General features: G+C 42.7%; 1 protein-coding gene across 1 annotated transcript in view; it reads left to right on the forward strand.

Moving 5' to 3' along the window:
- The window catches only part of stac (SH3 and cysteine rich domain), a 50,463-nt gene that overhangs the window by 31,383 nt on the left and 3,313 nt on the right, over positions 1-15,767 (forward strand). The window contains exons 6-10 of the mRNA XM_039008806.1: positions 5,663-5,744; positions 7,475-7,551; positions 11,446-11,540; positions 13,984-14,035; positions 15,488-15,625. Coding sequence (XP_038864734.1) covers positions 5,663-5,744; positions 7,475-7,551; positions 11,446-11,540; positions 13,984-14,035; positions 15,488-15,625 — 444 coding nt within the window. The remainder of the gene's footprint in view (positions 1-5,662; positions 5,745-7,474; positions 7,552-11,445; positions 11,541-13,983; positions 14,036-15,487; positions 15,626-15,767) is intronic.

A 15,767-nucleotide genomic window follows, 5' to 3' on the forward strand; every position in this document is an offset into this window, starting at 1 on the left:
AGTTCATTAGTTACCAGCCTCCGATTGCAGCCCAAATTAATGTTTCACAGAGTTCAAGTAACAGACACATCTCAACATCAACTGTTCAGAGGAGACTGCGTGAATCAGGTCGAATTGCTGCAGATAATTGCTGCAAATAATCCACTACTAAAGGACACCAATAATAAGAAGAGACTGGCTTGGGCCAAGAAACAAGAGCAATGGACATTAGACTGGTGGAAATCTGTCCTTTGGTGTGAGGAGTCCAAATTTGAGATTTTTGGTTCCAACCGCCGTGTCTTTGTAAGACGCAGAGTAGGTGAACGGATAATCTATGCATGTGTGGTTCCCACTGTGAAGCATGGAGGAGGAGGTGTGATGGTGTGGGGGTGCTTTGCTGGTGACACTGTCAGTGATTTATTTAGAATTGAAGGCACACTTAACCAGCATGGTTTTTGGTTTTACTTCTCTTTCGTCTTTGCCTACTGTGAGTGAATGAGTGTCGGAATGTAGGGGCGCAGTAGATAAGAAGAGACGCTGGCACCCAGGAAACCTGTTGGTGTATCTGTGCTCCGGCGCAGTTCTACGGCTGCTGTTATCCCATCTTAATTAATTAGAGTTCGATCACTCCTTTTAACCTGGGGCCTTGGAGCATGGATGATGGGTCAAGTGAATACATCATATTCAGCTGGATTAATGGTAGAGACGGTAGACTCATGTTAGTGTAGGCCAAGTGAGCTCTGTCTCTTACTTACAGCAATGAATGTACAAAAAGGCAAAGTATAGATTGAAAAGCTACAGTAATGGTGTTGTTGTAAGCGCATGCCAGCTCTACCTTGAGTAATGATAGTGTACTGAGATACAGCCACTGTGGTGTAAATATGACCAATAACGGTGTACTCAGATACAGCCACTGTGGAGTAAATATGACCAATAACGGTGTCCTCAGATACAGCCACTGTGGAGTAAATATGACCAATAACGGTGTACTCAGATACAGCCACTGTGGAGTAAATATGACCAATAACAGTGTACTCAGATACAGCCACTGTGGAGTAAATATGACCAATAACGGTGTACTCAGATACAGCCACTGTGGAGTAAATATGACCGATAACGGTGTACTCAGATACAGCCACTGTGGAATAAATATGACCAATAACAGTGTACTCAGATACAGCCACTGTGGAATAAATATGACCAATAACGGTGTACTCAGATACAGCCACTGTGGAGTAAATATGACCCATAATGGTGTACTCAGATACAGCCACTGTGGAGTAAATATGACCCATAACGGTGTACTCAGATACAGCCACTGTGGTGTAAATATGACCAATAACAGTGTACTCAGATACAGCCACTGTGGAGTAAATATGAATGATAACGGTGTACTCAGATACAGCAACTGTGGAATAAATATGACCAATAACGGTGTACTCAGATACAGCCACTGTGGAGTAAATATGACCGATAACGGTGTACTCAGATACAGCCACTGTGGAATAAATATGACCAATAACGGTGTACTCAGATACAGCCACAGTGGAATAAATATGACCGATAACGGTGTACTCAGATACAGCCACTGTGGAGTAAATATGACCCATAATGGTGTACTCAGATACAGCCACTGTGGAGTAAATATGACCCATAACGGTGTACTCAGATACAGCCACTGTGGTGTAAATATGACCAATAACAGTGTACTCAGATACAGCCACTGTGGAGTAAATATGAATGATAACGGTGTACTCAGATACAGCAACTGTGGAATAAATATGACCAATAACGGTGTACTCAGATACAGCCACTGTGGAGTAAATATGACCGATAACGGTGTACTCAGATACAGCCACTGTGGAATAAATATGACCAATAACGGTGTACTCAGATACAGCCACAGTGGAGTAAATATGACCGATAACGGTGTACTCAGATACAGCCACTGTGGAGTAAATATGACCCATAATGGTGTACTCAGATACAGCCACTGTGGTGTAAATATGACCCATAATGGTGTACTCAGATACAGCCACTGTGGAGTAAATATGAATGATAACGGTGTACTCAGATACAGCCACTGTGGAATAAATATGACCAATAACAGTGTACTCAGATACAGCCACTGTGGTGTAAATATGACCGATAACGGTGTACTCAGATACAGCCACTGTGGAGTAAATATGACCGATAACGGTGTACTCAGATACAGCCACTGTGGAATAAATATGACCAATAACCGTGTACTCAGATACAGCCACTGTGGTGTAAATATGACCAATAACGGTGTACTCAGATACAGCCACTGTGGAGTAAATATGACCAATAACGGTGTACTCAGATACAGCCACTGTGGAGTAAATATGACCAATAACAGTGTACTCAGATACAGCCACTGTGGAGTAAATATGACCAATAACAGTGTACTCAGATACAGCCACTGTGGAGTAAATATGACCAATAACGGTGTACTCAGATACAGCCACTGTGGAGTAAATATGACCGATAACGGTGTACTCAGATACAGCCACTGTGGAATAAATATGACCAATAACGGTGTACTCAGATACAGCCACTGTGGAATAAATATGACCAATAACGGTGTACTCAGATACAGCCACTGTGGAGTAAATATGACCCATAATGGTGTACTCAGATACAGCCACTGTGGAGTAAATATGACCCATAACGGTGTACTCAGATACAGCCACTGTGGTGTAAATATGACCAATAACAGTGTACTCAGATACAGCCACTGTGGAGTAAATATGAATGATAACGGTGTACTCAGATACAGCAACTGTGGAATAAATATGACCAATAACGGTGTACTCAGATACAGCCACTGTGGAGTAAATATGACCGATAACGGTGTACTCAGATACAGCCACTGTGGAATAAATATGACCAATAACCGTGTACTCAGATACAGCCACTGTGGTGTAAATATGACCAATAACGGTGTACTCAGATACAGCCACTGTGGAGTAAATATGACCAATAACGGTGTACTCAGATACAGCCACTGTGGAGTAAATATGACCAATAACAGTGTACTCAGATACAGCCACTGTGGAGTAAATATGACCAATAACGGTGTACTCAGATACAGCCACTGTGGAGTAAATATGACCGATAACGGTGTACTCAGATACAGCCACTGTGGAATAAATATGACCAATAACGGTGTACTCAGATACAGCCACTGTGGAATAAATATGACCAATAACGGTGTACTCAGATACAGCCACTGTGGAGTAAATATGACCCATAATGGTGTACTCAGATACAGCCACTGTGGAGTAAATATGACCCATAACGGTGTACTCAGATACAGCCACTGTGGTGTAAATATGACCAATAACAGTGTACTCAGATACAGCCACTGTGGAGTAAATATGAATGATAACGGTGTACTCAGATACAGCAACTGTGGAATAAATATGACCAATAACGGTGTACTCAGATACAGCCACTGTGGAGTAAATATGACCGATAACGGTGTACTCAGATACAGCCACTGTGGAATAAATATGACCAATAACGGTGTACTCAGATACAGCCACAGTGGAGTAAATATGACCGATAACGGTGTACTCAGATACAGCCACTGTGGAGTAAATATGACCCATAATGGTGTACTCAGATACAGCCACTGTGGTGTAAATATGACCCATAATGGTGTACTCAGATACAGCCACTGTGGTGTAAATATGACCAATAACAGTGTACTCAGATACAGCCACTGTGGAGTAAATATGAATGATAACGGTGTACTCAGATACAGCCACTGTGGAATAAATATGACCAATAACAGTGTACTCAGATACAGCCACTGTGGTGTAAATATGACCGATAACTTTGTACTCAGATACAGCCACTGTGGAGTAAATATGACCAATAACGGTGTACTCAGATACAGCCATTGTGGAGTAAATATGACCGATAACGGTGTACTCAGATACAGCCACTGTGGAGTAAATATGACCAATAACGGTGTACTCAGATACAGCCACAGTGGAGTAAATATGACCGATATATGTAAACTCAGATACAGCCACTGTGGTGTAAATATGACCAATAAAGGTGTACTCAGATTTGTTATTTTATTAGGATCCCCATTAGCTGTTGCGAAAGCAGCAGCTACTCTTCTTGTGGTCCACACAAAACATGAAACGTGACATAATGCAGAACATTAAAAGATAAGAACAGCTCAAGGACAGAACTAGATAAATAAAAAAATGGCACACGTTGCCTACATATCAATACATACACACAAACTATCTAGGTCAAATAGAGGAGAGGCGTTGTGCCGTGAGGTGTTTCTTTATCTGTTTTTTGAAACCAGGTTTGCTGTTAATTTGAGCAATATGAGATGGGAGTTCCATGCAATAATTGCTCTATATAATACTGTACGCTTTTTGAACTTCTTCTGGATTTTGGGACTGTGAAAAGACCCCCGGTGGCATGTCTGGTGGGTGTAGATACAGCCACTGTGGAGTAAATGTGACCAATAAAGGTAGACTCGGATACAGCCACTGTGGAGTAAATATGACCAATAAAGGTGTACTTGGATACAGCCATTGTGGAGTAAATATTACCAATAAAGGAAATCTACTCCAGGAAGAGATGATGATGATGAGAGGATTGAAATAATTATTCTAGGAGAGATATCTGCTGAGCTTTTAGACAGAGAGGAGGACTTGAAGACTCAAAGTGTAAACAATGCAGCCATTGCAAAAGAAAAAGGGAGTATCTATCTTCTCTTCTCCTCTCTGCAGCTTATCTGTGTAAATCTAATTTAAACTGTATCTGCGGCTTGAATCAGTCCTGGAAATGATGTCTTAAAACCACCAGGGAAGTCCTGCCAACTGCAGCTGCTATTTTTAAGCTGAAGTACCTGGCGCTTAAAAACTAGGACAATGGTTAGCATCAGTGATAGCAGAGGGTAAACTCAGTTCACCCACCTAGTTTGTTTACCAGTACATCCCTGGTAAGGATAAGATAGGATGAACTTTAATGTCCCCGAGGGGAAAATAGTCTTAGACACACAGTAGTGCTGCATACAAAATAGACGCACTATATTCTACACTCAACATAATACATCAATTGCATGTTAAACTTGTCATACACATTGTACACTTTTCGCGGTTACAATGATAATTGGCAACGATTTAGAACTTCTACAGTACTGCTTTGGTGGGTTCATATGTTGTTATGATTCCTTCAACTGTTGCTCAGTCATAATATTAGTCAAAGTTTTTGTGCTCCGTTGAGCAGCGTTTGTAAATTCAAGATAACATCAAAGCTTTTTTGGTGGTCCTAAATCTAGACCACCCTCTACGATTTCTAGGAGATGTGTCACAAACATTAAAGAGATTTAACAGGATCTTAAGCACTTACAAATTGGAATTCGTAACATATCATACGAACTGCAGGGGGGAAAAAACTAAATAAGGATGTAACATATCATAAGAAATGGATGACGTTGTACACAATTTTCGGGGACCCATTTTGACTCGTGAGTGCTACTTCAAAACTACTAGCAACTACAAAAACTCTGCTGCATCACTTTAAAGATCAGAAATGTGAGTGTGAGTAGGTATCTAGCTACTGTAGGATCTGAATGACTGGCAACAATCTGTCAGTTAGATGTAATGCTCTCTATCTGCTCCCATAGACCAGTGACTTAGCCCAGGTTCCAGAGGAGGAGGACGCTCACAGCAGTCCAAATGAACTCACCAGGAAGCACAGTGATAATGGTGAGTACTGTACATGGTGTACAAGAGGCAGCCATCAGTCACTAAGAGGCAGCCATCAGTCACTAAGAGGCAGCCATCAGTCACTAAGAGGCAGCCATCAGTCACTAAGAGGCAGCCATCAGTCACTAAGAGGCAGCCATCAGCCACTAAGAGGCAGCCATCAGCCACTAAGAGGCAGCCATCAGCCACTAAGAGGCAGCCATCAGCCACTAAGAGGCAGCCATCAGCCACTAAGCCATCAGTGACTAAGAGGCAGCCATCAGTGACACTGGGAAATGCACTTCTGTTATGCATAGACTTTACGAATGAAGCATTACTGACTGCTCAATGGTATGTCTATAACCTTATATGCCAGATCCTTATTCTAATTTTCAGTTGATTCACTGAATGTAATGGAAATTCACTGAATGTAATGGATATTCACTGAATGTAATGGATATTCACTGAATGTAATGGATGCTCACTGAATGTAATGGATGCTCACTGAATGTAATGGATGATCACTGAATGTAATGGATATTCACTGAATGTAATGGATGCCGACTGAATGTAATGGATGCCGACTGAATGTAATGGATGCCGACTGAATGTAATGGATGCCGACTGAATGTAATGAATGCTGACTGAATGTAATGGATGCCGACTGAATGTAATGGATGCTCACTGAATGTAATGGATGCCGACTGAATGCATTGGATTCTCAGTTCTATGTACAGTTCTATGTAAGATCTCAAAGAGGAAGAGTAATACGCCTATTGCCCTGACCTTTTGCATGCAGTAAATCAAATCAAATCAAATGTATTTATATAGCCCTTCTTACATCAGCTGACATCTCAAAGTGCTGTACAGAAACCCAGCCTAAAACCCCAAACAGCAAGCAATGCAGGTGTAGAAGCACGGTGGCTAGGAAAAACTCCCTAGAAAGGCCAAAACCTAGGAAGAAACCTAGAGAGGAACCAGGCTATGAGGGGTGGCCAGTCCTCTTCTGGCTGTGCCGGATGCAGATTACAACAGAACATGGCCAAGATGTTCAAATGTTCATAAATGACCAGCATGGTCAAATAATAATAATCACAATAGTTGTCGAGGGTGCAGCAAGTTAGCACCTCAGGAGTAAATGTCAGTTGGCTTTTCATAGCCGATCATTAAGAGTATCTCTACCGCTCCTGCTGTCTCTAGAGAGTTGAAAACAGCAGTAGCATTCACCCAGAACAATGAAGTTGCAGAAGGGACACTGGTTGAAGTAGACCTCACATTATTCAAAATGCCTTTAGAAGCTCCACAAAAAGAATATCATCTGACCCCTGAGGATTGAGGAAGGGTAACCTTCTTCTGTGTTCCTCTCTACTTGCCACATGTAGAGACTGTAATCACTCCCCAATCCTACTTGAATATCTGGACAGTGCTCACTAAGAAGAGGAAAAATATGGGACAGATTCCAGTATGGGATTCTGAAATTATGTATTTGTTTATGAAATAGAAAAGCTATCACAGCTTGTACTGTAAAAATAAATGCTTATGTTTATTCCAGGACGTTCGGTGTAAAAATAAATACTTTGTTTTTTTCCAGGATGTTCAGTAGATGAAATCCCACTGCTATCGAGATTCATCCAAGCTTCGCTGTCTTTTCTATGATTGTCAAAGTGTTGATAGCTTTAGTGTTGTCTTTGATAATTGAAGTATTTGTCATTGATTTGGGGTGATTTACTGAATGTTTTGACATTTTCCAGTGTTCACATCACTTGAGAATGGGACGGAGCCCATTCCCTATTGCCACGTAGCTGAGAGGAAACCTGATGATTCGCCGGTAAGGAACACAAACACTTACAGTATAGTAACCAGACTCCCTGTAACTCCGAGGAGGGCAGCGGAGAGAAAAGTTCAACTTCCACACAGACTTTTTCCTACTGTGAATTACATTAGTGTTACTCATTTAATTCCCGCCCAAGCATATCAGTGGAATGCTAAGGGAGTTACAGATCTTTTTTAAATGAGATATTGTACAGTATTCTATTGAAAGCCTCTGAGAACTGTGTCTGTGCTGTGCGTGCTGGTGGGCTGTACTCTACTCTGTGCCTTCAGCCTGAGACCTGATCCTGAGCCAGTTCTTGCTGTGTGGGTGTCCATCAGCATGCTACTTACTATTGGCCAGACTCCCATCACTACTTACTTTCCCAGGAGTTAGGAGAAAAACATATCTCCCTTACAGACAAATTATACCCTTGCCTCGGCCACTGACACACACAGATATGAATAGGCTCTGACCCTGATGTTTATATCTCCAGCTCCGGTCTGTGCAATATTTATTTTCTGCGCGCAGCCTGACACGTTACAAAACTAGTGCAAACTCCATACTGTTCCCTGTAGTGTAATATTGCTTAGCAAATCTCAGACAGATTTATTTTGCCCTCTCTCTGGCTTCTACGGTGGTAGAATGAAAAAAATACTTGTATAAGAAATGCCGTATTCATGTTCCCAGAACGTTTCATAATTGTAATATTTCTAGCCAGCCTCTATCATTCATTTTACATGTTTATCCTTAATGTCAACTTTGGAAATGACCAAAAACACACAAAGTACAGAGAAACACAAATATATACAAGCAAACATGCATGTGAATGTGCACACACACATACGCACACACACACACACACGTGCACACGCGCCCACGCACACACACACACACACCCTATGCGATCTCTCCTGGCCAGCTCGCTGAAACATGTAAAGTGGTGTTTTCCACCACTCTTATCTGGCAAGCTTAGCACAGCTGGGAGGATGTCGTTTGTTCGTCTGAAGGCAGGTCTATAAAAGCAGCCTGGCACCCAAACACAAGGACACACAGACACAGGCTCTACAGGATAACGAGCAGAGGAATGAACCACACGCTGCAGGAGCAGATTGTCCCATGTTGCCTCTTGTCCTATCTGAAATGAGAGACACAAATTACTAGCTGGCCTATTCAAATGTACAGCCCATTTCTTGTCCTATATTCCAAACCAACCAACAACTGTTCCCTGCACATCTTACATCCCCTTGTCTTAAACAACACCTGTCTTGAACCAACAAGACCTGTTCCCTGGACATGTTAGGTCCCTATTTCTTGAATGATTGAGAAGTAATCAAATGGCTTGTACATTGTTTTCTTACACTGATTTGTGAAGTTAAAGTTTTTTTTGCTGCTCGTTTAACTCTTCCCTCTGTCTCATTGGTCCTACTGCAGTTATCATTGTTTTAACATTTTCCAATGTAATGGCCACCATACAGACAAATATAACCACCCAGGGTGGAGGAAATGTCCCCAGAGAGCTGTTAGTCTGCCATAATGATCCCCTAACGTTTCTGTTGTGCCTTACCGCATTTTCACCCAGGGCCAGCAGAACATTTCACCCAGAGCCAGCAGAACATTTCACCCAGAGCCAGCAGAACATTTCACCCAGAGCCAGCAGAACATTTTCACCCAGAGCCAGCAGAACATTTTCACCCAGAGCCAGCAGAACATTTCACCCAGAGCCAGCAGAACATTTTCACCCAGAGCCAGCAGAACATTTTCACCCAGAGCCAGCAGAACATTTTCACCCAGAGCCAGCAGAACATTTCACCCAGAGCCAGCAGAACATTTTCACCCAGAGCCAGCAGAACATTTCACCCAGAGCCAGCAGAACATTTCACCCAGAGCCAGCAGAACATTTCACCCAGAGCCAGCAGAACATTTTCACCCAGAGCCAGCAGAACATTTCACCCAGAGCCAGCAGAACATTTTCACCCAGAGCCAGCAGAACATTTTCACCCAGAGCCAGCAGAACATTTTCACCCAGAGCCAGCAGAACATTTTCACCCAGAGCCAGCAGAACATTTTCACCCAGGGCCAGCAGAACATTTTCACCCAGGGCCAGCAGAACATTTCACCCAGAGCCAGCAGAACATTTCACCCAGAGCCAGCAGAACAGTTCACCCAGAGCCAGCAGAACATTTTCACCCAGAGCCAGCAGAACATTTTCACCCAGAGCCAGCAGAACATTTTCACCCAGAGCCAGCAGAACATTTTCACCCAGGGCCAGCAGAACAGTTCACCCAGGGCCAGCAGAACATTTCACCCAGGGCCAGCAGAACAGTTCACCCAGGGCCAGCAGAACAGTTCACCCAGGGCCAGCAGAACATTTTCACCCAGAGCCAGCAGAACATTTTCACCCAGAGCCAGCAGAACATTTTCACCCAGAGCCAGCAGAACATTTTCACCCAGAGCCAGCAGAACATTTTCACCCAGAGCCAGCAGAACATTTTCACCCAGAGCCAGCAGAACATTTTCACCCAGAGCCAGCAGAACATTTTCACCCAGAGCCAGCAGAACAGTTTCACCCAGAGCCAGCAGAACATTTTCACCCAGGGCCAGCAGAACATTTTCACCCAGGGCCAGCAGAACATTTCACCCAGGGCCAGCAGAACATTTCACCCAGGGCCAGCAGAACATTTCACCCAGGGCCAGCAGAACATTTCACCCAGGGCCAGCAGAACATTTCACCCAGGGCCAGCAGAACGGTTCACCCAGGGCCAGCAGAACATTTCACCCAGGGCCAGCAGAACATTTCACCCAGGGCCAGCAGAACATTTCACCCAGGGCCAGCAGAACATTTCACCCAGGGCCAGCAGAACGGTTCACCCAGGGCCAGCAGCACACACACACAATCCATGTCTCAATTGTCTCAAAGCTTAACAATCCTCTTTAACCTGTCTCCTCTCCTTCATCTACACTGATTGAAGTGGATTTATGGTGACATCAATAAAGAATCATAGCTTTCACCTGGATTCACCTGGTCAGTCTATGCCATGGAAAGAGCAGGTGTTCCTAATGTTTTGTACGCTCAGTAAACATGTAAACAGGAGTAACAGTGACAAGTAACAGGCTAAAATAGATAGGTACTAATGGTAATGGCAATCAATAATCAGTGAACAGCAGCGTAGTGGTAGTAATACATCAAACCAATAATCATTATAGCAGCCGCGTAGGTGTGAGGGTGAGCAGTAGTTATTATCCATTTAACAGTCTTATGGCCAGGGGATAGAAGCTGTTTAGTAGTCTGTTGGTCTGAGCCTTGATGCACCGGTACCGTCTGCCAGACTGGAGCATGGAGAACAGTCCATGTCTCGGGTGGCTGGAGTCTTTGGCAATTTTATGGGCCTTTCTCAGACACCGCCTGGCATTCTGGGTCATTGTGACATTACGACTAATTGTGACAAAAGTAGAAAGTGCCTAAAGGTGCGAGTGTGTACAAATACAGTTACTGAATGTGTCTGCGATAATTGTGTTAGCACTTCTTTAACAACATCCTCTCCGCCCCTGCTATTATTGTCTTTTAATTTCCTGGGAGCTTATGAAAACAGATCAACTCAACAAGAGGATGCTTCCTCCCACACATGTATATAATGTTGTGGAAACTTTACAGTAGCAGGTGGCAGAACGACTTTGGCAATTCTTTTCTTTTTCCATCAGAACAAGAGCTCATTCTATTCTAGGAATAATCAAAAGGAATGAAAGAAGTAATGCATTTCCTCTGCGATTTGATTAGGGAATAACAACAAACCTGTAGTAGTTTTTTGCACGTCTATACTCTGTTTTGTGGATCGTGCTGACAGCTGCTGTGTGTGTGTGTGTCTGTGTGTGTGTCTGTATGCATGTGCGTGTGTGTGTTTTGCCTTGCAGGAGAGGAAATGGCTGCCGAAGGACACACTTCAGCTCAACACCTACGTTGCTTTGTTTACATTCACTCCCCAGGAGAGTGAAGACCTGGAGATGAGGTCAGTGGTATACACACACACACACACACACACACACACACACACACACACACACACACACACACACACACACACACACACACACACACACACACACACACACACACACACACACACACACACACACACACATTCCCTTTCTCTCTCCAAGTTGATATTCTTTTTGTGACTGGCCCCCAATTGTGGTGGCAAATTGTAATGGAAATAAGCTTCAGTCGACCCACACATCTACACACACAAATCTACACACACATATCTACACACACAAATCTACACACATATCTACACACACAAATCTACACACATATTTACACGCACAAATCTACACACACCGAAGCTGTCCGTTAACCTGGTAGCAGGCACCAATGGCCAGTCAGTCACACATTACCGTTGTCTCACTTTTGTAATACTTACAAAAACAGTGTCATAAATGGTGTGACTGATTTATGGGACTGCTTAGTTTAAACTCTCTTATCTACAAGGGCCAGAAGCTCCTACTAGCTCACTGTCAGAACGGGGTGTTTGATTGATTTCTGATGGGCCTTGGCCTTGCCTGGACATTTCCTGCATTTTCTTTGTTAAAACCACGACGTTAACAATTACCTTAGGTTTCTCTTGAATGTTGAACACACTGTGTTTACCTCGATAAGCAGGCAGACGTCACTGAATGTACACTGTAATCACTGCTCAATAGATATCTGGTCTTTGCCAGTGCTATTCTCTAATACAACATGAATAAACATTGTCTGTTTTGTTATGCATGACAATTAAATTGTCTGTGATTTGTGTGTGGTCTTCTGCTTGTACTTTGCTCAGTTTAACGACCATAAGACTATCTCTTAATCATGAGCCAGGCATAAACCCACATTAATTAATTTTATTATAAAGATAGACACATGAATATGGTTATGATTTGACCCGATTCATTAGCTTATAAAGATGTTGTTACATAAATATGGTTGTGATTTGACACAATTACAATATGATGAGATAGAAAGACAATACCTGATGGTTTATTGCTTATCATAAACTGTGGTTCGTGCCCTGAATGCTGATTTGCTGACAGCCGTGATATATCAGACCGTATACCACGGGTATGACAAAACATTTATTTTGAATTGCTCTAATTACGTTGGTAACCAGTTTATAATAGAAATAAGGCACCTCGGAGGTTTTTAGTATATTGGCCATATACCACACCCACTCATTGCTTAATGAGACAAATATCAACATCTCTGATATTTTCGGGAACCTGTGGAAACCTGGCAACCCACTGGGTTGTTTCCATGTCATTTCAATTAAATTACGTTGAACCAACGTGGAATAGACGTTGAATTGACATCTGTGCCCAGTGAGAATTGTCTGGACTACGTAAATATTAACATATAGGGCACCGTTTTCTTTGTCATTTTGCAATGGGCCCTTAAGAAATAAGAGTTTCTCTCTCAACAGCCCTTGACCCTAAGTATCCATTTTACTCCATCGTTCCCTTAGTAATCCAGTCCTTGGACCTGGCATGTATAATGTCTACACTGTCTCCTCTCAGACGCTCCAATCATCTGACATCTTCCTCCTTGCTCCCCAGAAAGACTTCAATCATCCCCCACTTCATTTGAAATTCATTCACACCCACATCACAGCATGACTCCCAACCCACAAATAGCTGCTGTACAGTTGGGTGCTGCTTCAAAGTGTTGTTTTAAATCTTCTCCTATGAAAGACAAGCTAGACAGGATCAAGGTCTCAGGATCCCATTACAGACCCTAATCAACACTTCAGACAGACACAATAAATCACATTGTACTGTAGACTTTGAAGGCACCCTCATCAAAAGGTGGAGAAATGTCACTCTCTTTTTACATTACATGTTGTGACACCTGTCTTGTGATAACTTTCTTCTGTATAATTTGTTATTAGCCTACTGCAACATGATGATTTTATTATTTTATTATTTTACTAGGCAAGTCAGTTAAGAACAAATTCTTATTTTCAATGACGGCCATGGAACAGTGGGTTAACTGCCTTGTTCAGGGGAAGAACGACAGATTTTTACCTTGTCAGCTCGGGGATTCGATTGTGCAACCTTCCGGTTCCTACTCCAACGTTCTAGCCACTAGGCTACCTGTCGCCCCCACGATGATGGTGATGATACCATGAAAGCATGATTCCAAACATATTCCGATTGGCAATATATTTAATAAACCAAAACATCCATTAATAGACGACCATTTTTAACATGTTCAAACTAAAACCACAGTGTTTTCCCTCTCACAGACCTGATTCAATAGACAGGATCTTTTTTAAAGAGACATTATGACTCTAGGAAGCAACGAGTCATAATTGAAACATTATTTCAGATTTGTCTTTCTTATTGTCAGATTAAATCTAATTTACAGCATCAGAGACGTTGATTTTTTTAATACGCAATTTTTTTCTAATTTAGACCCGGAGACAGAATCGTACTGGCTGACGACTCCAATGATGACTGGTGGAAGGTATGTATTTAAGTGGAAGACAGCTAGTACTGACATTTATACCACTACACTACACCAGTCCAGGGCCGGCGTTATGGGGGGGCCTTAGGGGGCCTGGCCCACCCCACTCTACCTCCCTACCCTACCCTACCTCCTTATTGATCATTTATTTGACCGAGACACGCGCCAACAGAAAGACTCATCAATCTCAGTTAAAGCATCCAAGCGAATGAAACAGCGCCCCTTTGTCTTAGTATGTGTAGACCATGTATCGGATGCTGTCTGGACCAAAATAGCATGGCATGTGTTTTGACTATAATTTAAAATGTTGTATCAAGAAGAAGGGGAGGTTTGTGTGGAGAATATGGTGCATCTCTCTCCAGAATGCATTTGTAGGAAAGAGCCCATCTGATTTCTGATTGTTTTAACTCACCACGTACACCACTAATAAGCTGAGCCTCTCAGTCAATGTTTTCTTCACCTCACACAAGTCAACGAAGTCTGTTTTTTTTTTTACATCCATTGCGAATGATAGTTCCTCAGTATGTGAAAAATCTATCCAACACTCCCGGCCTCGATAATCACCAAGCCTCGGTGTGAAAGAGCAAAATATCATAATCCCATATATCCAGTGGAAACATCATAAAAAAAATATATTTCTGTCCTGAGCTCACTGCCGCAGGAAACTCACATGGGCCCAGAATAGACTAGTTGATACAATGTTGCAAGTTCACTAGCTACAGCTACAGCTTCAGGCTGGACCAAGTGATGATTTGATACAATGTTGCACTTCACTAGCAATAGCTCATGTCAAGACAGATAGAAAGGGAGGCAGAGAGATGAATGTGATTGAAAGAACCAGAATTTTCATCAGGATATTTTCTACTGTTTGTATTTGTCGGCTTTATGCCTATGTATTTTACTTAGTTGACGATGGAAGTTATAGGCCTACTGCTGCATTGGCCTATAGGCTGTCTCTGAGTTCTATGCTGTCATTTCTTTAGCCGCCAATGGATCACAGTGTATCAATGTGTCCATATGAATTTAGTTGAATTGAACTTTTAGATGTTTATCATTTTACTTCAGATTTTTATGATTAACCACATGACAATAATTTTGAAAAAAAACCAAAAACGTTATTATTGAAATTAAACTGTTCCACGGAATTACGCGAATAAAAATGATCATGACTAGCAAGCAGATCGGTAGAAGTGTTAGGATAAATTGTAAGTTTCCCCAAACTTGAAACTCACCAGCTGCCTATGTGCTTTACGATTAGACCCATTAACCCATTGTGAGCGCTCAAGCGGGTGCACACATAGGAGGTCCTGTGGAAAAACATGACCCCCTATGGAAATCAAAGGCCGGTCCAACGGATTCTTTCTGGCGCTGGGTCTGCACCAGTCTGCTGCCATGTTAGTATGACCAGTAGCTGTGATGGTGTATAATGTTTCCTCTGGATGATGGATCTAGGGCATGATCGAGGACAGGATCGGTTTCTTTCCAGCAGCCTTTGCTCACCAGGTGAAGACCGGAGACAGAGTGTTCAGGTGTCACCGGACGTTCATCGGCTGTAAGGAGCAAGGCCAGATCACTCTGAAGGAGGGCCAGGTATGTGATCTCACTGTTACCCGCAATACAATGATAACTGTGGCCTGTCTGGTTGAGTGGTAATGCCCGGCCTCCGGTATCGGCATAGGTTTACGGTATCGGCATAGGTTTGAATCTGGCCTGCTGCCTTTTGAGACAATCT

The sequence above is a fragment of the Salvelinus namaycush genome, chromosome 15 (genome assembly GCF_016432855.1).
Source record: "Salvelinus namaycush isolate Seneca chromosome 15, SaNama_1.0, whole genome shotgun sequence".
Lineage (NCBI taxonomy): Eukaryota > Metazoa > Chordata > Actinopteri > Salmoniformes > Salmonidae > Salvelinus > Salvelinus namaycush.